Here is a 24590-nt window from a genome sequence, read left to right as displayed (position 1 = left end):
TGAGATGCCGCAACCAAACAAAGAAAAAAAACGAGGGCTACAGTTAAAAAACTTTTTTTAAACAAGGAAAGATTGTTACCTGAGTGTACTCTTTGAAAAGATTTCCTTCAAGGTTAAACTGGCTAGGAAGCCAAAACGGTACTAAAGGAATTGGTCCATTTTGTTCCAGGTGTATGGAGCGGCCATCCAGTTCTACGAGCCACATCCAGTGGATCAGTTGAGCGAGAAGCAGAAGATCCAGCTGGGCCTGCTCACCACGGTGGAGAAGAAGGTGATCCCCAACCGTCCTGTGAACACCAATAAATGCATCTGCCTGCTCTCCCGCTGGCCATTCTTTGAGTCCTTCCGCAAGTTCCTGATGTTCCTCTACAAGCTCTCCGTCTCAGGCCCACACCTGCTGCCTATTGAAAAGTAAAAATCTGCCTGCAACTATTGACATTTCTGTATCATTTGTTGGAGACATTAATGCTAAGCACTGTGCACATCTCAAAGTTCACATTATGATAGGTGGGATGTAGTTGCTGCATATGTTTGAAAATAGTTTGACGACATATGACCACATTTTGTGTATTTCTCTAAATAGGCACATCTCACACTTCATGCACAATGTGTCATTTCCTTCTCCTCAAAGGCCAAGAATATTGGTCCAGGTGACATGTTTTTTTTTTTCTTCTTAACATTTGTAATAATTCAATCAAAAATATGCTTTAACGTGTATACTTTTGTTTTTGTAGTTCCTTATATTCACATTATAAAATGTTTCCTTTCAGCTCTCGGCACATGACACCTTGATCCTCTCCCAGCCTGTGTGTACACCCTTACCCCTCAGGTACAACGGGCTTTGCAATGCTTAACGTCATAGTTTCACAACAAAATACTATGTACAGTTACTTAGTTAAAATTCTTTTTTCAAACATGTGGTGGTACTTTACAGTTTATTATACTTTTAGAAGTTTTGTTCCCATTTAAAGCTGAATGTATTTGTCCTTCAGTACAAATTCTTTCTTTGTCTAAAAGAAGCTGATCAGGCTGAAAGAAAAAGACCAGTGTATTGTTCTAGAAAAAAGCATAACGTATTCATTCATGTTAGTTTTTTTCCAGGTCAAATCCTCACACTGAAAACAGCCTCGGGCATCATCATATTTCACATTTTTTCCCACTACTACATTGCATCATTTTAGCATGTTTGCATTTCAAGCAGTGGCTCTCTGGCTTCTTTGTGCCTCTGCGTGCTGCCTTATGTTGAAAACCCACAAAAATGGTGATTGTCAGGCCTTTGTTAAGCTAACACAAATTAGCATTCAACTTGAATGTGACTCACTGCTGTTGCTGCCTCTGTGATTGTGATTTGAAAATCTCAAAAACAATACGTGAAAACAGAAATCAATTTTGGAGAATTTCAAAGACTCAAAATGGTCATGTTAGCAACAACATGGCAGAATATGTAAACACAGGAAAACCGCATCAGCAAATAGATCAAGTCTCTTGGCAACACTGACCAAATGAAACCTAATGGCCATATTGTCTTAACATCATTAGAAACTACTGTAGGTCCTTAGAAAGGACTGTCAAATTGAATCAAAGCCTGAGTCTCAACATGGTTTCCATTATGAGCTTAACAAAGCGAGTATGACATGCAGGGTTGTTGGATGGCATCATGTCGTAAGGTGATGGTGTTTTTCGGTGTGATTTGCATAGTTCAGAGATCTCGGTGTTGATATAAAAATACTAATAATTAAAACTGTTACAAACATTTTTTTTAAATGGCACTCAACCTAATGTTTTACTTCTGGGTTCTTCATTGCCTACCATTGTTTGGAGAAGTTTAGAATTACCTTTGTTTTCACCCTCACCCGACTCGTGTCTGTCTCTAGTTACAAACCCAGCTATAAACCCTTTTACTCAATCAGCTCTTCTTTTCACACTCCCTCCATCCCTTATATCTCCTCTCCCTTTGCTTTCCGTTTTGTGTTCCATCCTCTGCCCGAACTCATCAACTCACTCATCTCCTATGTGCTCTCCCTCCCTGTCAGCGGGGCAGACTATGGCACTCTGCTGATGAATCTGGGCTCAGAGAACTGCGCCACACTGCTGCACTTTGTCCTGCTGGAGAGCAAGATCCTGCTGCACTCCCTCCGGCCCGCTGTGCTCACCGGAGTGGCCGAGGCTGTGGTGGCTGTGAGTAATGCTCCACCATGCAAGCCATACTCAAACATCTTCAGTAGTATTACTGGCAACATCAGCTGCGTTTTGATCGGCTTAAGATTGAAATATTAGAACAGCCGTTACATTAAATACATAATTAAGACTATTCAATTGACTTGCGTTACTCACATTGGATGACGGTAACGAATATACAGTCTGGTAGAATGGGGTGTAACATGTTTTAGATGTTCAACAGTAACGTGGTCAGTTTTACATGCATTATATCATCTAGAGTTTACATTTCTTCAGACATTTCATCAGCCATCACAGCTCCCTCAGTGAAGTGAACTTATCAGTAACACCACTGAACATTTTACTATGCAGACAATTACACAAGTCATAGTGATCATCATAGTCATGTGCCACTCACAACATGAACACATAATAGATGGTACAGAGAATGTATGGTTATTTATTCCAAAATTCATTATAACTATTACTTAAGAAATGAATTGACAGTCCTCAAAGTGAATTGGAGATGACAAAGACTTCTGATAAGATTTAAATGCTACGAAGATGCACTTTCTAACATTATAGTTATATAGTCATACCTATCATCACTCCACCATTATATCTCAAAGTCAATGCTCAACATCAACAATGACATCATAGTTAATATTTAAAAAAAAAATGTATTGCCACTCCTCCAGGTATTTGACCTGTTGACTTATTTTTCACTGAGTTTGGTTGTTGATTCTGCAGCTCCATGAACATAATTGAATTTAGCCAACCATGTCTCTTTGAATACACAGGATGTCACAATCCTCAAAAGTCCCCTGAATGCATTTGAAGTTTCACAATAAATCAGTTGCGATGATAAAGAATCAGATCGTATGCCCTAAAATTTTCCTAATTGCCCACATTTAATTCTGAAGTTTGGTTTAGACATCCCCTGGAAGCAACAGGGTTTTTTTTTTACTCAAGTGGAGCCTTTTAAGAACAAACTGGAAGGTTTTGGTATAATGGTGGCACTTTAAATGTTTCTACCTTCAGAGGGTGTGATGTAAAACTCCTATTCATTGTCAGCCTGGTTGTAGTAATCGTGCCTCTCTGTTGTCTCTCCTCAGATGATCTTCCCCTTCCAGTGGCAGTGTCCCTACATCCCCCTGTGCCCGCTCTCTCTAGCAGGCGTCCTCAACGCTCCCTGTCCATTCATAGTGGGCGTGGACTCCCGCTACTTTGACCTTTACGACCCCCCGCCAGATGTTGTCTGTGTGGATCTGGACACCAACACTATCTACCTGTATGCTGTGCTTTAATACTAAACCCACATCGCTGCCTGCTTTGTACTATGTATTTACAGCTCTCCTAATGTTGAACTATCTCCACTGTTGCAGCAACAAGCAAGAGCACATAGCAGATTATTTTTGTGCAGCTCTCCTGTTACTTCCAGCTAACTGCTTTTGTGGTATTGTGTGTTGCAGTTCTGATGAAAAGAGACACAGCAACTGGAAGAACCTCCCAAAGAAGCCCTGCAAGAGTCTGGTTAACTCTCTGAGCAACTTGCACCACCAGCTGGCCACGGGTACACACAGCATCTCACCTCCTCTTGTAGCAAAACCTCACTTGAGAGAATGACTTGTTTCTCAAAAGATGAAGATGAATTTACAGGGAATGGATGAAATCTCAAGAACAATTTAGTTAAATACAACAACCACCGTTTTTTATAGCATTTTAGCCAGCAGGTTAATGCTAAACACGTTACTTGGAAATTAACATACAAACTTGCCTCTTTTTTCGTAACATTATCTTCATCCTCATGAGTGTGAGAATAGATAAATAACTGAATGTGTGCCATGACCAAAACTACTGGGACATGAAGGAGTTTTTGTTGTGTGTTTTAGTTTCAGTACGTCAAACAACACAGGAGAACTCCGCAGTGGACATGACCCCCATCGAGGCAGACTTCACCTGGCACAAGAAGAAGACGGCCCTGGAGATGGAAATCCAGGAGGCCTTCCTTCGCTTCATGGCCTCCATCCTGAAGGGCTACCGCTCCTACCTCAAACCCATCACCCAGGCGCCCTCCGAAAAGGCCACGGCCGCAGACTCCCTCTACGACCTGCAAGGTAAACAAGGGATTGACAGCTCGCATTTCAAATGTGTGGAAACCGGGGGATTAAGTTGTCTTATGGCAATGAAATCATGTAGATGATGTGTAAAACCATAATGACATGTGGATAATGGTTTTGTTGATGCGCAGCGGAGCCTGGATGTGTCGATAGCTTCCTGGCTTTTGTAACCTATGCATCATTTACAGCCTTAATTTAGATAGCTTCACCTAATGGTATTGGCATTTCTATTTCAAGGAGCATCTCAACTATCACTCAACCAAAGTGTTTTTACGAATCGATCGCCTTTCTCATTAGCTGTGAAAAGACTTGTTGTTGGGAAATGGTCCTCCTTTCCATTTACCGTCACTGTTGGAGATTAATTTTAGATACAGAGAGTGATCGAAAGGGCAGCATATTTGAACACTTTTGTCTTAAAAGCTACACATTAGGTTTTTTGAAGAGGGATGAAAATACACTAAAACCTGATTTATTTCTCCCTGAAGTCAATACAAGAATGATTGTGGAAATGTGAATTTTGAAATGTGGATTTCAGTTAAACTAAAGAAGCGATACCACAATCTGTCCTTCCTGCAGGGTTTCTCAAAAGCAGAGACCGAGCCCACCAGAAGTTCTACTCCCAGCTCACCAAGACCCAGATCTTCATCCGCTTCATTGAGGAGTGCACCTTTGTCAGTGACAAGGACACTGGCCTGGCCTTTTTTGACGACTGTGTCGAGAAGGTGATTACCAAACCAGCGTCAGGCAGGTCTCGGATATGTACACTGGTTTTACGGTGTTTTGTATTTCCTTCCCACCGGAGGTTTCTTTCCATGTAAAGGCCTTTTGTTTTATGTTTTATTGGCAAAATAACATGTGTCCACTGGGTGAGTAAGGAAGCCAACATTTCCTCTGATTCATTCTGGTCCCTTTGCTTTCTTTCCTCTTCTTGCAGCTTTTTCCCTCTGATAAACTCACCGACAAGGGCACCAAGGTAATACTAGGCTTACACTGTAATCACATTTCCTCATGCCTTGTTTTTGTTATGTTTGTGATTAAAGGCAGTTAAATTGACCCATTTGTCCCTTTTGATAAATGTTGTCACCAAGGGGAATGGACATTCCCTTCTTTTCATCTATCCTTGAATCCCAACAACAATCAAATAAGCATGTTTTACTGCCTAATTGAAAAAGTATGACAGATTGCAATATGCTTCTTGTTGTTTACTTTCTGCTATCGGGACAGGAAATTACCTACAGAGTGTGCTTTCTGGAAAACTCAAATCATAGTTGTTAGTATCGCTAAGGCTCTGGATGCTATTCTCACTGCAGGTTGAAGGGGAGTCATCTGAGGACACGAGGCTGCTGGAACTGGACGAGTCCCAGAAGAGCGAACACACTGTTTTTGTCATGCCTGCTGAACCTCCAGTTGGCGATGGAACTGAAACTGCCCCCAGATACATGTAAGTCTTTTAATTGCAGTTTCTTAAAACTTTATTAGACAGAAAAAGATTGATGACAAAACCGAAAAAGTCTGGAGCATGTGACCTTGCAACAATCCTATTTTTCATCCTCCAGCTATAAAGGTTTCCCCAGGCTGCAGATGGAGCTGTTTGACCGTCCTCGGGAGTTACTTCCAGCACTCAGCAGCAGAACAGCCGGGGCCAGTGTGTCCAGCAGCCCTGCACTACTGGCTAAGAGGACGAAGCAGGTGTGTACAGATTCACGCAGTCACACTCAGCAGCAGTAGCAGCAACACCCTGTTACTGGAACACACGTGCCTAAAAGGACTGGATGTTGTTGTAACCCTAACCTGTGTCAAAATCAGACACTTAATCCTCCGTCCTCATCAACCTCTTAATCCATTCATGCTTTAAATGTCTGCCTGATCCTGGGTGCCAGGGTAGCTCACCTGGTGGAGCATGCGCCCATGTGCAGAGGCTTGCTCCTCAAAGCGGCAGCCGCGGGTTCGGTTCCGACCTGCGGCCCTTTGCTGCGTGCCATTCCCCCCTCTCTCTCCCCTTTCGTTTCTAAGCTGTCATGTCAACAGTGAAGGCCTAAAAATGCCAAAAAAAAATCGTCTTTTAAATGTCTGCCTGATCCAACAGGAGATCAAGCTAGCATACAAGATGGCTAAGCGCTTCTACTCCAGTCCTCCGGAGTGGGCCAGGTGTCTGTTCAGTCACTGCTACAGCCTGTGGTTCATCTGCCTACCAGCAGCCGTGCGACTCTCCAAGTCTAAAAGCCGTGCCATGCAGCAGGCGTACAACGTCCTCCTAAAGATGAGGACCACTGAGGTGGAGGTGCTGGATGAGGTGCAGTGAGATTTTACTACTATATTTATGTGATTCTACTAAAGTTTTTTTTTTTCCATATTTTTTCATGTCTAGACTTAGGGTTTTCTGTTTGTCTCATTGTGTGATACTACTTTTATTATTATTAATACCTTTTCAAATCCAAGATTAATGAATGCGTCGTTTTTTATATATTTTTTTTATTATCTCTATGGCTTCCAGGTGTGTTACAGAGTGGTGATGCAGCTCTGTGGTTTGTGGGGTCTTCCTGTCATGGCTGTGCGAGTCCTGGTTGAGATGAAAAAAGCCGGAGTACATCCGAACGCCATCACATATGGATACTACAACAAGGTCACATACAGCCTTTCACATTGCTTAAACATATCTCCACTGTAGCACAAAGGACTGAAAGCAGTACAACTGACAACAGCAGCGATTTGAAGACTTACTGTCTGCCTACGCATGTCCTCATCCTTCAGTCTGTTCCCTCTGCAGGCCGTCTTAGAGAGCCCGTGGCCGAGCAGGAACCGCAGTGGCCTCTTTATGTGGACCAAGCTTCGTAATGTGCTTCGTGGAGTGACCCAGTTCAAGCATGCTCCAGACCGAACATCTTCCAAGAAGGGCCCCACACTTAGTACTACAGGTGGGAGTGGAACACACAGTATGATAGGGCTGGATAATGGGAGACACTTAAACACTGTTTCCTTGTTTCTCACCAACTTTTTTTCTTTCTGTGTCCTTTTGTCTGCAACAATAGGTGGGTCAGCAGTCACCGACGCTGACCGTTTGAGTCATGGAAGTGCCGACAGCTCAAGTGAGGTCAACGGCGAGGAACACAACCTGTTTGCGCATAGCCACGGCACGAAAGACACAACAGACAACAGCTGTAGCACAGGTACTCATCCTCTTAAGTATAAAAGCTTTACACCCTGAGGGTCAAAAAGGACATTTGCTGATATGACTTTGAAACTCTGACCGTTGCTGAGATCTGGAGTTGCTGCGACAGCAGTGGCCATAGTTGTACAGCAGTTACAGCGTGGTTTGTGTGATTTGGTGATCCACAGGAAGGCAGTCTGATCAAGGCTACGGCTCCAAAGATGAGTTACACCAGGTGCTGGCAGAGCCTTCACATACAGCTGTCCTTTCCGTGGAAGAGAGAAACAATTCCAAAGCACAGCATAATGGTAAGAAAAGCTACTTCCATTCCAGTTCTAGTTCTGAATTTAAAGGTTATGTGTGCCACAAATACCCCATTTCGTCGTTACACGTTGATGTTGGTCAGTTGACTATGTACTTTTCTAACAAGGAGGTGACATTGCTAGCTCGGTGGACAGTGTTGTAGCACTAGCAGAGCCCCCCAGTCCTGTTGATGGGCTCTCGTCTGTCCCCAGTATTGTGAAGCTGTCCACAGGGAGCTTTGATGGTGGCAGGGAAACAGGTGAGGAGAAAGATAAGGCCTTTTAAGTTCAATTAAAAAATCTTTTTTGAATGGTTTTAGACTGCAATCAGAAATTTGGATGGCAGTTTTGCCACTTCTATGACTTTTCATGATGGATAGATTCTTTTGTTTTACATATAAATGAAGTTTGATTATTGCAACCCTAAATTGAAAAGGACAACTCTGGGGGGTGGGAGAGGGTTTTTGTTCTTGTCCAATTTGTGTTTATCTGTTCTGTGCACCATCTGCTATTAGCTGTCGCACGTTGTGTAATTTGTTTTGTATGTCTGAAGGTGCCAATAAAAAAAGTTGATCACAAAAAAAGAAAAGGACAACTCTCATTATAACTTTACACCTACACACATTTTGCAGGTACAGGGAAGCTGTTCAGGAGACACAGCAAGACTGATAATGTGTCTCTCCCTGATGATGATGATGATGCCTCGCTGCCATCAGGAGATGTAGCTAACCTGCCTCAACAGCAGCGGCAGAAATCCTTTGCTGAACGCAGCTGTAGCTTCAGCGTTGAAACTCGTGCTGGGATGCTCCTAGAGAAAGGCGTGGACCACATGGCCAGTCAGATGGGTGCCGATGCCCGTATCCTGGCTGCAGCGCTCTGTGCAGGCCAAAGTCCACCCCCTAATAGTGTGCCCAAAGCACTTTTTAAAGACCTGCAGGAAGAGCCTGGAGATGATCGGGGCTTGATACTGGTGAAGCTGCCAGAGGAAGAGGAGCCAGGAGCACCAGAAGAAGAGAAGGGAGATGATGAAAAGGTAGAAAGGACTGAGTTAAAAAAGGAGAAACGAGAAAGGAAGCACACTGAAACAAACGAGGAGGACTCTGGGTTGCGAGCGCCGACCCTGGAGAGGGCGGACGTAAAGGTGGGTGCTGACCCACTTTCCCTCCTGGTGACTGAGAGCGAAGAGTCGGCCTCTGTTACCAGCCAGGAGCCACCACGCTCCGTGCCTGCTGTGGTGTCCCGCAACCTGGCCGAGGAGATCGAAATGTACATGAGCCTGAGAAGCCCCCTGGGTGTGAAGTCCTCCAGCATGGAGCTCCAGCAGGCCCAGGGAGACTCCACTGACTCCCCACAGCCCAAACAGTCTCTGGAACGCAGGTCTAGCCTCCCCGTGCCTCCTGTAAAAACTCCAACTGGCTCCCCAGGCGATACACCCAAACGCAGTCCCACCACTGTTACTCGCTCTAAGACTTTTGCAGCAAAGACAAAGACCCCCGGCAGCGCCGTGGGTAGCCCGGGTATTAGATCGTCCTCACTGACAGCGCTGGTCAAGTCCTCCCAGGGAGGGTCATTGGGCTCGGTCATCAACTCCATTTCAGGCATCAAGATGGACACCCTCTTGTCGGGACCTAAAATCGATGTGTTTAAGTCAAGCATGAAACAGGCGGCAAATGTAGCCAGCAAAGTGTGGGGAGCAGTTGCTTCAGCTTACTCCTACTCAGATGACGAGGTTAGTGTTATTAAAGGAAACCTGATATTTTAAACTGGAAATTGTTTTTTACTTTTATTTTATTAGCTAATTCAATTTTAGCTTCTCTCTCCACTGGCTACAGGTACGTTTTAGAATTGATTTTAAGATATTACCGATAACTTTTAAGGCCCACTCCGGACTTGCACCTGAGTATATCTCAGATCTTCTGATACCTTACGTGCCCGGTCGCAACCTGAGGTCCTCAGCCAAGGCTCTGCTAGCTGTTCCGCAGTCTAGGCTGAGGACCAAGGGTGACCGGGCTTTTCTGTTAAGGCCCCCACCCTCTGGAACTCTCTCCCTGAGGAGATCAGACTGGCAAACTCCTTATCCTCTTTTAAATCCCTTTTTTAAAAACACATCTTTATAAGTGCTCTTTCACAGGGTCTATGGCCTGATGGTACTTTTATCTGTTCAAACCTATTTTATATGTAATGGCATTCTCTTAACCTTCTTTTGACTATTTTAATTAGTTTATATTGTTCTATTGTACTTATTCTCTTGTGTTGCTTCGTTTTTTAATAATATAAAACTTTCAATGTTTTAAATTGTTTTACATCATTGTTGGTCTGCTAATGTTATTGTCTTGTTAAGCACTCTAACTTTGTTTTGAAAAAGTGCTATATAAATAAAGGTATTATTCTAATTAATATTATCAATTCTGGTCGAAGAGCTGATGATTCAGAGCAACCCTCTACCATCTAACTTTACTCTGCAGGAAGAACAAGCTCAGGGCGGTGGCGGCTTCCCGTCCCATCTGGATGAGCACATGCTGGCTGCACATGACATAGATGACAGCCCTGAGAGAGGTGTCATCCCAGGGTTGGTGGCCAACGGCCTCAACCAGAGCTGCACCAGCCTGGGCAGCAGCAGTGGCAGCAGTGACACAGGCCGAGGGACCCACCAGACACGTAAGCACTCATTCTGTCGGGCAAATATGTGAGGGAAATGGAAGAGAATGGCCTAATGAGGTTAGTTGTCCTATGAATTGAGTTTTCAAAGTTTTTTTTTTTATTATTAATTTTTTTAATCTGCAGATCCGACCCCAGGACGAGCAGGCAGGGGTCCAGACTCTGAGCAAAGCTCCTCACATCACGCTTCCTCCTCCAGCATTTACCAGAACTGTGCACTGGAGGTCAGACATACTGTACATACACAAACCCTTTGCCGCTGCTGCTGTGCTCTCACTGCCAACATGAACACTGGAACAACTCCTAACTGGTTGGGCGTATTTCCCTGCTGACAGGTGCTGATGTCCAGCTGCTCCCAGTGCCGCTCTTGTGAAGCCCTGGTGTACGATGAAGAGATAATGGCAGGCTGGACAGCTGATGACTCCAACCTGAATACCAGCTGTCCTTTCTGTCGCACAGCCTTTCTTCCCTTGTTGCATGTCGAGTTTCATGACTTGCGCACAGCGACCGGGTAAGAATCTGTTGTCTTAGAATTCACTTCTCCCGTGTCCTTATTTTGAAGTAATGTTAGGGTGAATTATAAAACGGAGAGAGGAACATACAAACTTCTTCTTGCAGTGCAAGCTGAAAAATGTACTATTCTGTGATTTTTCCCTCTCAGGTTCTACATGAATCCCAGTGCCTCAGGAGACAGTATCCACAGCTACAGTACCCAGCCCACAGCCAGAAGCTCAGCTGATATTAAGACACCTGACCTTATCTCTTTCCCTGAAGAGGAACCAAGGGAGACTTCAGATAATCTGCCCGGAACACACAAGAGGTATACACCAAGCGACTTCATGTGAAACACCCAAAGCACATAAAGTGCTACAGTTTGACAGTGGATGTGAAAACCCATGGCCTGGATGATGATGTTGTGAACATATCAACCCCAAGAAGCTAAGCTGAGCTACTCAAGGGAATACTAGCCCAGATTCTTGTAGCACCATCTCTTCCTGAGCCCTCTTTGTCTGTTGTGTTTCTAGTCTGATTCCAGAGCCGGTGCAGTCGGACCCCCTTGGTCTCCTGGAGCACGAGGCAGCGGGGAAACAGCAGAGATGCAGTGGGACGTCACTGACGCGCAGCAACAGTGTTGGCGGCCCGCTGCAGAGCCTGGACTACTCCCAGAGACCTGGACATGGCGTCTCCACCACCAGCCTGCCCTGCAGCCTGCAGGAGGTGTCGGTCAGTACTACTGTCTGTCACAACACTAACCCCATTGTGTTTAAGTATTGCTGATACTGCTATAGCTGCAGTGAGTGAAAATGATTAGTGTGTGTGTGTGTGTGTGTGTGTGTGTGTGTTTGTCAGGATGGGATGGGGACTAAACGGCCGAACCCCAAGCCTGTGTCCGTACCGTACCTCAGCCCCTTGGTGCTGCGCAAGGAGCTGGAGACCCTGTTGGAGAACGAGGGAGATCAGGTACACACACACACTCACACTCACACTCACACACTCACTCACAGTCTGCTTTATAGCAAACGTCACGCAGCTACTCAGCTACTCTGTCATGTCCAACCAGGTGATCTACACCCACAAGTTCCTCAGCCAGCACCCCATCATCTTCTGGAACCTGGTTTGGTATTTCCGTCGCCTGGACCTGCACACTCACCTACCTGGTCTCATCCTTACCTCTGAACACTGCAACAAAGGAGTACAGGTTAAAGACTTTACACTCAACTATCGATTATTCTTTCTATTTTCTTATGGCTTTTCTTCATATTTACTTATTTGTCATTCACTCTTCACTCTTTGTCAGGGAACTCATTCTGTCCCACGCAAGTGCATTCAGCCTGTCCTATGTTTCCTTTGTGGTCTCTTTGGCAGGAATGTAACAAAAAGTTCTATGTTTGCAGCTGCCCCTGACGTCACTGTCCCAGGACAGTAAGCAGGTATATGTCCAGCTCCTGTGGGACAACATTAACCTGCACCAGGAACATGGAGAGCCCCTCTATCTGCTCTGGAGGACCTTGTGTGAGTGTCCCACCCTCCTGTATTAGCCATTATTGTAGTGGTCCCACCATAAAAAAGTTATACACTTTTACTGCCACTATGTGAAGAATTTGTGAATGTGAATTTCAGATGGCTTGATGTGTTTTTATTTGTAGAAACCCTCTCTACCACTAGGGGGAGACAAAGACAACTATTCCCAATGTCCTAAAGGAAGTGTGCAGAGGTATAGCAAATTGAGCTAAATATGAATGTTTTCAGGAAGGGCATGCTGGAATGGATTTAACATTAGTTGAAATTGTGTCAAGAAAATGACATAATAATAAAAATAGTTATTCTACCTCTTTGGATACAATGTCACTGAAGGGCCAGACTTGAGGCTTCTTACTAAAAAGGATAGAATAACAGTCTTTGTGCTGGTGCGTGTGATGTTTTCTAGTGGAGAAGAAGGGGACATTGGCTCCGACAGACCACCAGGAGATTCGCACCCTCCTCAACACAATTGTTCGCAACATCCAGACCAACGACGTTTACGGGCCAATCAACCTGTTGATCCGAGAGATCAAGCGGCGCCCTGAGGGTGTCAAACGGCAGAGGTCAGACTTTTGTCCTCCCTCTCAGAGATGTGTCCGATTAAACTGTTGTTGAAGCACTTTTTCCTTCTTTTTATTGGTTCAAGATTTTTCTGCAAAGCATTTGGACAATTGTATTCTTGTAATGTAAATGAAAACACCTTATGTCTCTTTTCTGTGTCCTGTATTTCTCTCAGGAGTATCTATCGAGAAATATTGTTCCTCTCACTAGTGGCCTTGGGGAAGGAGAACATCGACGTAGGTGAGTGAAATCAATCAAGGCTGTAAAAAAAAGAGAGCGAGACAAGAGAAATGTTCCTTAGTTGTATTATGTCTTTTTCAGACTGATCTCATGAAGTGACGTTTGTATGACAGCCATTTTGTCGTGTTATCAAGACGCATAATCGCTTTTTAGCGTGTTTATCAACGCCGTTTGGCCTCCATTGACTTACATTACCTTGCGATTGTGTGTCAATTGACGCGGTAGCTAGTAGTATGAAAGGCCGGAAATCCGCGTAGGAGGGTTGGTTGGGGTGGTGGATGGGTCAAACACAGGACTTTCACCCAGGAGACCGGAGATCGTGTCCCGCTTGTCACGTTTCCTAAACCCAACCGGTGCTTTCTTCTTTTACTAAACCTAACCCCGTTGTTCTTTTCCTAAACCCAACCGTGCTGTTCATCTTTTCAAATGCAACGTCCCGTTCTGGCGTAAACGTACACGCTGATAGCTCCAAATGCAAGCGTAGACACACACGTGGATAGCTCATAATGCGTACAGGTAACACGTGCCACTTGGCTTTAGAAAGTGGCGTGTATGTTTACGCGGTCATGATATCACGTTGTCTTTTTGATTTTTTTTTTCCCCCAGCATTTTCATATTCATTTGCGAAACATTTTTTGGGGTTATTAAATGTGAAGCTGGTTTAATATTTCTTTCTAACTGTCCTTAAAAGGTAAAGAGTGGTACATGTAACGCAAAATCAAAGACACCCTTCTGCTCTCCTTTCTGACTTTGTGAATCCACCCTCCTTTCCTCTACTGCTCACCTGCAGAGGCCTTTGACAGGGAGTACCGCCTGGCTTACAACGAACTGAGCGCCGAGCAGCTCAAGTCTTTGCACCGCATTGATCGACCGCCCAGCCCCAGCGTCCAGTGGTGCCTTAAATGCTTCGGGACCCCCGTCATCTGACCACAAACACAAAAGTGAAGTGCGAAAAATGATTTTGTATTTAAACACCTCTCATCGCCCAAACATGGTACTTCTTCTTCCTCTTGTCTTGGAAGATCCCCATCGTCTGCTTTTTTTTACAAACCTAATGATGCTTTTCATAGGCTACTTAAAGGTGGAACTGTTTCTGTAAGTGGCTTGGACAGCTACAGTGAATCTTTTGGGACTAGCTGAGTTGTGTTTCCTTACAGATGGTGTATAGAATGATTAATCATTGTACAGAATGTATTTACTGCCCCTATAGTGTAGGGGTGTGTGTGTGTGTGTGTGTGTGTGTGTGTGTGTGTGTGAGTGTGTGTGTGTGTTCGTGTTCATTTCTCTGTCTTGTAGCCTTTTGCCCGTTTTGCTTAAATCAGTCATAACTGTCCCCAGATTAGATCAGTGTACATACCCGGACTGTTAGTTTGTGCACTTTCTTTAAAAAAAAAACAAGAAAAAAAAAAAAAAAAAACTGTGACTCAAGTCCACCTGTCTTTTTGTACATAGGGGGGGGGAATCTGAAACCAGGGTTGCCTATTTTTTTTGGAGGCAACGTGTCTCAATGCTTTGACATTTTGTGTGATCCAAGTCTTAATTAATGTTGAAGTTTGTTTCATTGTAAATGTACAGGTTCAGAGCTGTCTGTGTAAATATGCATTGGAAGCAGACATGTAAATGGGAGAGGACTGAGGACAATCACTAATTATCAATCACTGAAATTGATTCTACAACATTCCAGAAGCCCTGCAATCAAAACAGGTCTTAAAGAAGTATTATTGATCTCTGCAACAACACTCAACCGCGTGTGATTAAAACCACCCGATTGGAGGAAGAGATTATAAAATACATCAATGGGAAGTGAAAAGGCATGCCACACTACTGATTCCCATACTTTAAAACAAAGACCCACGTTCTCTTGCAGGAAAAGACAACTCGGTGCCTCAGTGACGGAGCAGTCAGTCCAGCTTGTGTTTTTAATATCTGCATTTTTTTAACAGTAACATACTTTACTTGTCCAGCTAATGTGCCTTATTGTAGTGTTAAATTAGAACTGTAACTCACAAGTACTGGTCTGGGGCTATTTCTTACTCTAGCATAGAACGAACCAGTTTTTTTTTTTTTTTAATTGGCTGTACTATTTGTGGACAAGATTGATTTTATGGTTTACACAGTAGCTTTGGATGATCTTGGTATCAATTAGAGCTATATACTGCAAAAGGCTTCTTCAGTACTGCTGACACTGTTAAGAAATAAATCATTTTAGAACATAACATTCCACTAAATGCTGAAACAGACAGAAGAAAGCAAAGTGCTGTGATGAACTGTTGGGAAATGGATGTAGATGGTCCAATTGTAGACTTGGGAGAGTGACTTGTACAGAAGTGATAATATTGTGAAATATTTAATTTGCACTGCATAGATTAAAACTTGACCTTAACCCAGGGTGAGGATGAGATCAGCCCACCTCTTAATATTAGGAACAAACAGTAGTTTTTCCTCCAAAACAAAAGGAAAGTCTCAATTATTTATTTTTCTATCATTGACATTTGGATTTCAGGCTGTAATTTAGCATTTTCATGAATAACAATCCCCCCTTTCCCTTTTAATCTGTCTCAAGGGATCCCACTCTGTACTGATTTTGTAAATTTGACCTGATGGCAGAGGATGTACAGAAGAGACTGTTGTTTAACAATAGATGATATACATAAGTGATATCTTACCGTCCTGTGGAAAGAAATTGAATGTCTACACTCGAGTGCGCTGCAATAAATGAGTTTGTAAACTGATTGAAAAGGAAATGTGTCCTTTTTTTGTCTCTGTGATGATGAGAATTTGTTCAGTGTCACGAGTGAGAAGCTGTTGTGATTTATGTTATTTTGCATATACTGTCTTCTTTTATGGTGGCTGATGTCTGCTGATACTTTCATGCTGTGAAGCCTTTGGAGGGGATGGAGGGTCCACTTTCCACATAAATTAATCCATATTCTGCTTTTACAATGGTTTTGAAGCAGGCATTTACATAGATAACACTAAGGATCCTGTTAAATGTGTAGCCTTCTATATTTGACTGATGTTTATAGCCTATGTTAACATAATAAGCTAGATCGTTCCGCAAAGCAACTTAGCACCTGGGGGAACTAGCAAAAGTTACAAAGGGGATACACATATCAGGCCATTTTTCACCTGATATAATGTGTATCCCCTCCCCTAACATGCAAAGGGTCTGTCCTGTCATCATGTGTGTTATTTTCTGAGATATTATGGAGATGTCTGCTGTTTTCTAGCAAAAGTTACAGAGGGGATACACATTATATCAGGCCATTTTTCACCTGATATGTGTATCCCCTCCCCTAACATGCAAAGGGTCTGTCTGTCATCATGTGTGTTATTTTCTGTGTCTACCAGGTCACAATAAACAACCTGAGATAATATGGAGATGTCTGCTGTTTTCTAGCAAAAGTTACAGAGGGGATACACATTATATCAGGCTGTTTTTTATCTGATATAATGTGTATCCCCTCCCGTAACATGCAAAGGGTCTGTCCTGTCATCATGTGTGTTATTTTCTGTGTCTACACATTATATCAGGTGAAAAACAGCCTGATATAATGTGTAATGTGTCTCTGTAACAGACATCTCCATATTATCTCAGGTTGTTTATTGTGACCTGGTAAAGACAGAAAATAACACACATGATGACAGGACAGGCCTTTGCATGTTAGGGGAGGGGATACACAAAATATAAGATGAAAATACGGCCTGATATGTTGTGTATCCCCTCAGTAACTTATATGGTAGACAGGTGAACAAAGCGGTTAATTGAAAAGCCATATTAAACTAATTTAAATTAAAACAGAAATCACGTTAGAGGGCAGGGCTGGACGGGATAGCAAAGACGAGGAAAACTTATTGTTCATAAACCTGCATGATTCACATAGATAGGCCTATCAGTCGGCCTATGTAGCTAAGATGCATGTCAATATGGAACTTTGGAAATCATCAATCCACAATAATAAACGACGCATTAAACAATTCACACTTCGCCTTAATGTAACAGACAAACGTATTTATGTAGATAAATGAGGCTCTTGTTACTATGGAAAACCCTGTCAAGTCTTCCACCTCTGGAAACGACACCGGCAAGCGCGTGCATTGCATATCTTAATTTAACGTTAAATGGTCGCAGGTGCGTGTTAGTAGCATTTAAAGGTTTGAAGGGAACCGGAGTCGTTTTCACACACAGCTGCTGACTTTGAGAGGACAGGATGCCACCGAGGCGGACGAAAAACGCCGGAAAAGCCCACGTTAAAGAACAACTGGACCGGGAGATGCGACGGTGCAGACTGGCTCTCTTCATTCAACAGTTTGAGAAAGAAGGTTTGATAGTAACTGCAGGTCAAATGTCAGGTTTCACATGCTCTAGCTGCACCAGTTGGTCCTAAAAATAAAATGGCGGACTTTGTTTTCCTGACAGCACAAGAGCGTATGAACGAGTTAGAAGCCAAATTGGATAACATGTTGTCAACCGTGGACAAAGTCTTCAAAGTGGAACTGATGAAGATGCTTCCTTCACTTCAAAACACGTTAATAGGGGATCTGATAAGAGGTGAGTCCTCCTCTTTCACAAGTTAAGATGACGGACTCGTCCAAGGATGTCTGACATTCTCATCACCCTGTCTGCTCTGTTAGAGGAGGAAATCTCAGCAAGTGAGGTGTCAATCGCCATGAAGGTGAGTTGAGTCCGTTGTCTGAAGCCCTAACTGCTGCCACCTAGAGGTGCTTCTTTAATATAACTGGCAACGTTCTCGCCTTTCGCAGAATGAGTCCCTTGAGATGCAGCAGCCACTCGCGAGGGTACGCAGTAAAAGAGGTGAAACTATTAAACCATGATAGTAGGCCTACATTTATCTTGACCGTGCATTCATGCATGGGACTTCATTGTTTGAAATTATTTTGTGATAAATCTTTTCTTTCTTTTAAAAAGTAAAATCAACTGATTCTAAACCAGCCCAGAAGTCCTCATCCAAGACCGCTAAAGTAAGTATAGTAGCAGTTAACGTTTGCCCAATCAATAAAGGTTATCTGTCTATGGCTCTTCTCTTTGTTTTTAGGGAGGAAAGGGGACAAAAGCGACCAGAACATTAGGTAGTAACAGCATCGGGTAAGATTGGAAGTGATGTTGTAATACATGTGGTAAATGTATTTAGTATGGAGGCCTTAACATGGCACTTATTTGCTACAGGGGGCCCTTACTCACTGGCAAAAGAACTCGGGGCCACTTGACCAAGGCCAATGACCAGACCATACCGACCAAACCTAAACTCAGGTCCGTTACTGCCTCCAGTAAAACAAAGTGTGTTGTGTGTGTGTGTGTGTGTGTGTAGCCATTGATTGGTGAATATTGTGCTGTCCCAGGTCTGTCGTCTCTGCTGGTGATCTGCACTGTTCAATGGCAGGCTCTGCTGCACACGTCACGGTTACCACAGCACAGGGACAGGTACTGTTCTATCCATAGACATAGAATGATTTTATTTCTATGGTTTAATCCTTGTCACTTGGTACCAGCGCTTAAGCAATGTTTCATTTTACGTAAAGCAAGGGAATTTGTCCAAACCTTGTAAGACTATATGCTTTTAAAAAAAATTAAAGAAATAAGGCATTTAAATAAAGCAGTGAACCACTTCCAGACCTAAGGGGACAGTTTCCCCACTGTTATAATTAAAGTTTTGTAGAATATACATGTCTTCCTTTATGGCTAATATTTAGTTTTAAGTGTTTAAAAAGAGACCTGGAATATTATCAGATTCCATGAATGTGTATGTGTTCCTATGGTTCTCTTCCTTCCTAGACTGTGTGCTTTTCTGAAGAGACAAAGGACGAAATTAACTTGGACCTGCTGGATGATGTGGCAATCTGCCAGATGCAGAAGCTCAAGGTAATATAAAGTTCCTTTTTTACAAACTGGACTTCTGAGTGTTCATCTCATTTTCAGAACAAGGGACTTGGCAGAAGCCTTTTAAAATGTATTAAAGTTTTTTTTTTTTTTTTTTTTTTTTTTTTAAAATGTACAATTTGCTTTTTGGATTTTCAGAGGCTGTTGGACTATCTAGCAAGCCGAAGTCGCTGCAGTCAATGAGTAAAGATCCACTGTGACCAGGATGCTCTGTTTTTGGATTGAAAACATTTTTATATTCTTCTGAAATGAATTTTATTTAAATTGGGTTTAATGTTTTTGTAAAAGTTGTGCTTTGGCTGTCAAAGTTGAAAATATATAATAAAGCTTATTTGTATTTTACTTGATTATTGCTTCTAGTCTATAAAAAATGACAAATACCCATCACGTTTTAAAAATGGCTTGACTTGGTTTACATATTTTAAGATTACGCTTTTTCCCTGTAGCATTACTAATCTGTTAAAGTCGTAGTTATATTGAAGGGAACTAGGTAACAGATTGGTTTACTGTGGTATAGCACAGGTGTACATTCTAATCCTAGACAGGATTGAGATCTCACATTTAATTTATGACTTAGAAAATGTCTTAATTATTTCTCATTACTTTTAAAGCTGTTACTTCTAGAGAAACAAAAGCAAATTCAGTTTGTAAAAGACAGTAAACACAAATTTTAAATTCCAGTAGTTTATGTAGAAAGTACAGGATTAGGCTTAGCCAGATTTGGCTAACAAAACTGATTTCAGCAAGAATTACACATTAAAAAAAATAAAACCGCATGATTGCCATGGAACTATAATAGAGACTTTATAGTCAAATCTTTGCTGACAAAGCAGAATGCGTTACTTAAAAACTTGGAACATTAAGCTGTGATGGATCACTTATACTGCTGGGAATGTAGTGACTTCATCTCTACTTCCATGGGCTCCTCTTGGTGTGACTGGGTGGAGGGAGAGCTGGAGGACGTAGCTTGTGTGCTGCAGGCAGCAGAAGCCGGTGCTTCAGTCGGCTCAATCCGCGGGTAGAAAGGCCCTACCAGCCAGTTGAGCGGCGTGTTATTGACCAGGTAATCCATGACATTGTCTAGGGAATTTTTTATTTTGCCCAGCTGGACTTTGCTGCTGCTCAGCACACTGTCTGGCAGATCTCCCAGTGCCATGGCTTTGCTGAAACTGCTGTAGATCTGTGTGGCAGATCGGCTGAGGGAGAGCACCTCCTGCTGGATGTGGTTGGGGAGGCCATGTAGGCTGGAGGCGAGGACCAGACAGGTGGTCTGGAGCTGCTGGGTGAGGGAATGGGCCAGGGTCAAGGTGCGAGACTCGATAACCTAAGTGGAGGAGATGAAAAAATATAAATAACTTCACACACTTCCAATGTAAAGAAATGTGTTGTAACCCACGTATTCATCTTTCCTTGACATATTGACCAAGTTATTTCATTGCATCAATATGCAATGTGTTGTCCACCTGCTTACCTCTGCCTCGTGATCATTCTCCTGGTTTGAACCACTGGACTTCCACGCTAATAGGGAGTTAAGCCTGTTGTTTACCATCTGGTTAGCCCCGTCAATATTCTTCCTGCCATATTCAATCTAGAAAAACAAACATTTTAAATGTAAGTTTTGTCTGTAACTGGTAAAATGAATGTGCTTTTTATAAGCCACTTTAGGGTAGAATGTTAATGAAAATGTCAGCTTCTTTCTATGTTACTAGTACGCAGTTGTTTAGGTTTGTCCCCATTTCATGTTAAGGAACCTTCTTGTAAAGCTTGTCTTAAGTTATGTTAGTTGCTACTAATATTGACTAAAGAGACCCACCAGGTCAACAGTGGAGTTAACTTCAGAAATTAATTCCATGCTACGCTGCTTGCCATCTTGGATTTTGATCATGGCCTTGGTGTACGCCCGCTTTCGGAGCTTGGTGGAGAGAGAACCCAGGCGAACATAGTAGCTTGGCTCGTTCTTGTCAAAGCCTTTCACAGTTTTTGCCTCCAGCTCTGTCACAAGGGAGGGAAACATGAAATGTCACATTAAAAATGAGGACAAATAACGTATGATTACATGAGTTCTGTTATGAGATTTGCTTCCATATTTGCTGCAGAGTTATGCATGTTAAAGTAGCTGGAGGCCTTAATTCCGTGAAAAATGTAGTTATTCACTAGTCAATCCCTTAAAACGGATCGATTTAAACTAACAGTGGATTGTTTGTCATACACTTCTGCACGCCACAGTTCTCTAAACAACTCTTAATGATGGAGGAAAACTGGCCACTGATGCGAATTTAGATTCTCGGAAGAGCATAATCATCCTGTTTTCCTGGAAACTGGACAAAATCCATCATTATCAACATACTCCAGCCGTCTGTTATTAACTGACCCTTGATACAGCTTGTTACAAAAAACAGGCCTAATCTCACGAGCCTTTCCTGTTTGTATTTTAGTTATTTAAACATAATTTGAAGCCAAAACGGCAAGCGTTTCCTTATACATGCATCGTTAGTTGTGGTCCGATCACCACACCAGTTAAATGGAGTCGTGAGATAAATGGGATTTCTGTTTTGTGTGTTACACAAGATGTAGGTGGTGTAACCTTTGGCCCCACTCACCCAGCTCGTCCTCTGTCAGAGGCAGGTACTGCTCCACCAGACTCTCCGAAGTGCTGAGGGCCGTGTCCACGCCGCTGCTCACCAGCCGGGCCACTCTGCTTTCCAGCACTGTGCTGACACTCCAACTGACGACAGCCTTGGTCCTGTCCATCCTATCCTGCACCGCACCCCTAGTATTTTCCACAGCGCTGCTCAGAGTGTCTGAGACTGTGTCCTTGGCACCGGACACTCTGCCTGTTACAGCATCTTTCGCGTTGGTTACCACACCCTTAGCGCTGGAGACAATCTAGGAAGGGAAAAAAAAAGTCATGAGCAAATACATTTTCAACTGACTGGCAAAGTATGACTTTAAAGTAGGTGAGAAAACAGAAGTTGAGAAAGACAGGACATAGGTCATGATGATTAGACCCTGAGGAGATTAACACATCAACTGTCAGTTACAGCATTGTGCAATTTGGCTTGATAATAACTGCTTTGACCTTTTGACAATGTAATTGTGCTAGCTATTAGTCATTAATCCAGTACATACCTGCTCAGGTGGCTGGTTAAGAATTGGCAAGGTATTCTCAATCCTGTCCAAACCTTTACAGGCCAGGTCATTGGCAATGGCAACTGTAGGCAACAAAAAAAGTAAATTAGCTGTTATAATGCAAGCTGAAACAAAGATAACAGAAAATATTAGGGAGAAAGGTGATTAAATGTTCCTTTAAGTGAAATAATTGTACATCAAACTTTTTTGTGGCTCAAATTAGGGTTATGATTCAACGTGAAAAGTAGGTGAAAGATCAAGATGAGTAAGGGCCAGCGGCATGACCTGAAATTCCTGTTTTGAGCTCTATGTGACTCAGCTGGTCAGCACATACAGTAATTACCCTCACACTTTGACGTCATTGGATTTTGTTTTGACATCCTATAAACTTTGAGGTCACGTCCACAGATGGATTTAGCAGGATATGTAAAACTTCACGCTCAAGGGTTCTTACTCTGAGGCTCCAGCTTGCCAATGATGGGGGAAGCAGTGGTGAGGGCCACAGAGGTGATGCTCCGGACTCCTTGCTCCGCCGCCTCACACACAGTCCTGATGTAAGGGTGTTTGTCCTTGGTGTTGGAGTACATGCTGGACACCAAGCCATAGGTGGAGCTCACCAGAGGAAGGCTGGTCACCCTCTCCACCACATTCTGCTAGGAAATAAAGAGAATAGTTTCATATTTACACAACCGTGATGTTAAATAAGGACTCTGTTTCTATTCCAATTAGTTTTTAAATAACAGTAGAGTAATAATAGAGACAACTGGACAATTATATTTTTTCAAACGTAATATTGTCTGGACTTTTGAGTCAAACATTAAAAAGTAAAAGGGTAAAAAAAACACGTTCTCTTAATTCTGACTATGTATCATTAGTATACGTGCAGTTTAGAGTCCCAAATTCCCCATACAATTAACAATTAACCATTAATTATGACCCTGCTAAACCACCTGTGCTACCCTACCCCTAACCTTAACCTGTCTCAAATAAGACCCTCATCATTTGGGACACTCAACTGCACCTAAGCCTCATTACTTTAACTATAGCCTAGTAGTTTGTCTTTAAAATGTCACATTCCAACAAATATTAGCAATAACCTTTGTTGGTTCGGCGCTAAGTCTTTCTAGTAAACTCACCTGATTAGACATCACTGCAGCTGCTGCCATGTCTGCTGAAACAAAACCTATAGAAAGACAAGACAAAACATGTAACGTCTCTATTTACATGATATATAAACATGGCAACTTTTTCTCGATAAACCCACACGAGGATTTAACAAAAATTAGGTCTACTTCCGTATTACAGTAGTCTGTCCTCATAGCATCATAAAAGGTCCCGTAAATGTGTTACAAAAACAACTTGACTATTAGCTGTAACGCCGTCGACAAAGAAACTTTAAAGAGATACAGGAAAAGACTCACCGATAGCTGTAAGTGTATCCAAACTGTAAGTGAGCTGACTGATACGACGTGTGAGGGGACAGCGGCTGTATTTATATTCTATCATTATCGCGAGATGTAGCGCAACACTTTGACGTAAGCGACAGTAATTGTTTCTAGGGTAAAGGTGAAACGGGTAAAAGTTTAGCGGGGAATTCCTCACACCAGCCGTCTGGTCAACAAGCTATGACACACAACAGCAGTCTGATTTCTTAACATAGTAGGCTATTATAGTAACATTGTATGGTTTATGTTTTGGATTATTCACAGCAATTGTTTTTTTTTTTTTTAGCCTACCACATATGAATGTTTAGTTGAGGACAATGTTGAACTTAGTAGTAGCTGTATACTTGCTGTCATGCCATTTATGAGAATGATTGCAAGAAATCTTGAGAGAGAAAGAGAAGAAAAGATAAAGGTGGCAAACAGAAACACCAAAAGACAGCAGAGGGAAGACAGCACTTTGTAAAGTGTGGTGGGTTGGGCTGAAAAAAGGATGCAAATAAATATAAAGTGGTATGAATGAAGCAGAAGTTGCCCCGTCCACCAATCGCCCCGCAGCATACCTGCCCCCCAGAACTCTAAAGGTGTATCTGAAAAGACAGAGTTAGGAGTTACAGGGGGCAAGTCAGAAATGATCCCCCTAACCATGACCAACCTAACACCTCGCTTAATACATTTTTGATTACTTAACTTAATGGCCTGAATAGTAGCCTACCTTACGTCAGTGGTGTACCCACAGAACAGGTCTGTTTGCCAGTAGCTCATCAGAGCCAGATGCGTGACTCTGTTTCAAATTTGAGAGCACTTCAATATTTTTTCCTGTGTCAGTGATCTTTTCGGCAAAGAATTTGTGCCTTATTTAAAATGTAAATTAAGTGTTAAGACATTGTCTTTTATACTACACATTTGGAA

At 42.7% G+C, this 24590-nt stretch overlaps 3 protein-coding genes across 6 annotated transcripts in view; 2 read left to right on the top strand and 1 right to left on the bottom strand.

The window, feature by feature from the left end:
* dennd4c (DENN/MADD domain containing 4C) overlaps positions 1–15947 on the top strand; it is a 36755-nt gene extending 20808 nt beyond the window's left edge. The window contains exons 6-34 of one of the 3 annotated variants that reach the window (XM_035993807.1): positions 170–411; positions 584–650; positions 771–829; positions 2034–2178; positions 3273–3448; positions 3630–3730; positions 4050–4274; positions 4854–4999; positions 5212–5250; positions 5588–5718; positions 5834–5966; positions 6364–6570; positions 6772–6900; positions 7045–7192; positions 7307–7444; positions 7614–7733; positions 7859–7987; positions 8360–9456; positions 10193–10385; positions 10512–10609; positions 10721–10896; positions 11047–11205; positions 11411–11609; positions 11736–11846; positions 11947–12084; positions 12281–12398; positions 12814–12970; positions 13144–13208; positions 13999–15947. In XM_035993807.1, coding sequence (XP_035849700.1) covers positions 170–411; positions 584–650; positions 771–829; positions 2034–2178; positions 3273–3448; positions 3630–3730; positions 4050–4274; positions 4854–4999; positions 5212–5250; positions 5588–5718; positions 5834–5966; positions 6364–6570; positions 6772–6900; positions 7045–7192; positions 7307–7444; positions 7614–7733; positions 7859–7987; positions 8360–9456; positions 10193–10385; positions 10512–10609; positions 10721–10896; positions 11047–11205; positions 11411–11609; positions 11736–11846; positions 11947–12084; positions 12281–12398; positions 12814–12970; positions 13144–13208; positions 13999–14135 — 4983 coding nt within the window. In that variant the 3' untranslated portion in view covers positions 14136–15947. Of the gene's footprint in view, positions 1–169; positions 412–583; positions 651–770; positions 830–2033; positions 2179–3272; positions 3449–3629; positions 3731–4049; positions 4275–4853; positions 5000–5211; positions 5251–5587; positions 5719–5833; positions 5967–6363; positions 6571–6771; positions 6901–7044; positions 7193–7306; positions 7445–7613; positions 7734–7855; positions 7988–8359; positions 9457–10192; positions 10386–10511; positions 10610–10720; positions 10897–11046; positions 11206–11410; positions 11610–11735; positions 11847–11946; positions 12085–12280; positions 12399–12813; positions 12971–13143; positions 13209–13998 lie in introns of all 3 variants that reach the window. The other 2 variants (XM_031285008.2, XM_035993808.1) reach the window with 2 other exon arrangements.
* Positions 15948–17327: 1380 nt separating this feature from the next.
* cdca9 (cell division cycle associated 9) lies at positions 17328–19315 on the top strand. Its single transcript, XM_031285116.2, has 10 exons — positions 17328–17531; positions 17629–17760; positions 17844–17884; positions 17973–18024; positions 18139–18191; positions 18266–18315; positions 18397–18480; positions 18570–18651; positions 19003–19089; positions 19246–19315. Exons 1-10 carry the CDS (start codon positions 17420–17422, stop codon positions 19288–19290), a joined length of 738 nt encoding a protein of 245 aa, XP_031140976.1. The 5' UTR covers positions 17328–17419; the 3' UTR covers positions 19291–19315.
* Positions 19316–19780: 465 nt separating this feature from the next.
* Positions 19781–23804, bottom strand: plin2 (perilipin 2). Of its 2 annotated transcripts, none has more exons than XM_031285115.2 (8): positions 23658–23804; positions 23373–23419; positions 22691–22886; positions 22237–22319; positions 21708–21993; positions 20921–21099; positions 20579–20695; positions 19781–20431 (listed from the first exon to the last, which is right to left on the bottom strand). In XM_031285115.2, exons 1-8 carry the CDS (start codon positions 23740–23742, stop codon positions 19982–19984), a joined length of 1443 nt encoding a protein of 480 aa, XP_031140975.1. In that variant the 5' UTR covers positions 23743–23804; the 3' UTR covers positions 19781–19981. The 2 variants fall into 2 exon arrangements, with proteins under 2 accessions (XP_031140975.1, XP_031140974.1); XM_031285114.2 differs by having other exon boundaries at positions 22691–22889; positions 23658–23766.
* Positions 23805–24590: the final 786 nt, after the last annotated feature.

The sequence above is a fragment of the Sander lucioperca genome, chromosome 17 (genome assembly GCF_008315115.2).
Source record: "Sander lucioperca isolate FBNREF2018 chromosome 17, SLUC_FBN_1.2, whole genome shotgun sequence".
In the NCBI taxonomy this organism is placed as follows: Eukaryota; Metazoa; Chordata; class Actinopteri; order Perciformes; family Percidae; genus Sander; species Sander lucioperca.
This window is presented reverse-complemented; position numbering and strand designations above follow the sequence as displayed.

Bases quoted from the DNA above. Each gene is read 5' to 3' on its own strand.
- cdca9 (XM_031285116.2), top strand. From the start codon at position 17,420: ATGCCACCGAGGCGGACGAAAAACGCCGGAAAAGCCCACGTTAAAGAA. The intron at 17,532-17,628 runs GTTTGATAGTAA...TTTTCCTGACAG, and splicing joins TCAACAGTTTGAGAAAGAAG to CACAAGAGCGTATGAACGAG. The intron at 17,761-17,843 runs GTGAGTCCTCCT...CTGCTCTGTTAG, and splicing joins AATAGGGGATCTGATAAGAG to AGGAGGAAATCTCAGCAAGT.
- plin2 (XM_031285114.2), bottom strand. From the start codon at position 23,742: ATGATAGAATATAAATACAGCCGCTGTCCCCTCACACGTCGTATCAGT. The intron at 21,994-22,236 runs GTATGTACTGGA...TTCCCTTCCTAG, and splicing joins TTAACCAGCCACCTGAGCAG to ATTGTCTCCAGCGCTAAGGG. The intron at 21,100-21,707 runs GTGAGTGGGGCC...CCCTTGTGACAG, and splicing joins TCTGACAGAGGACGAGCTGG to AGCTGGAGGCAAAAACTGTG.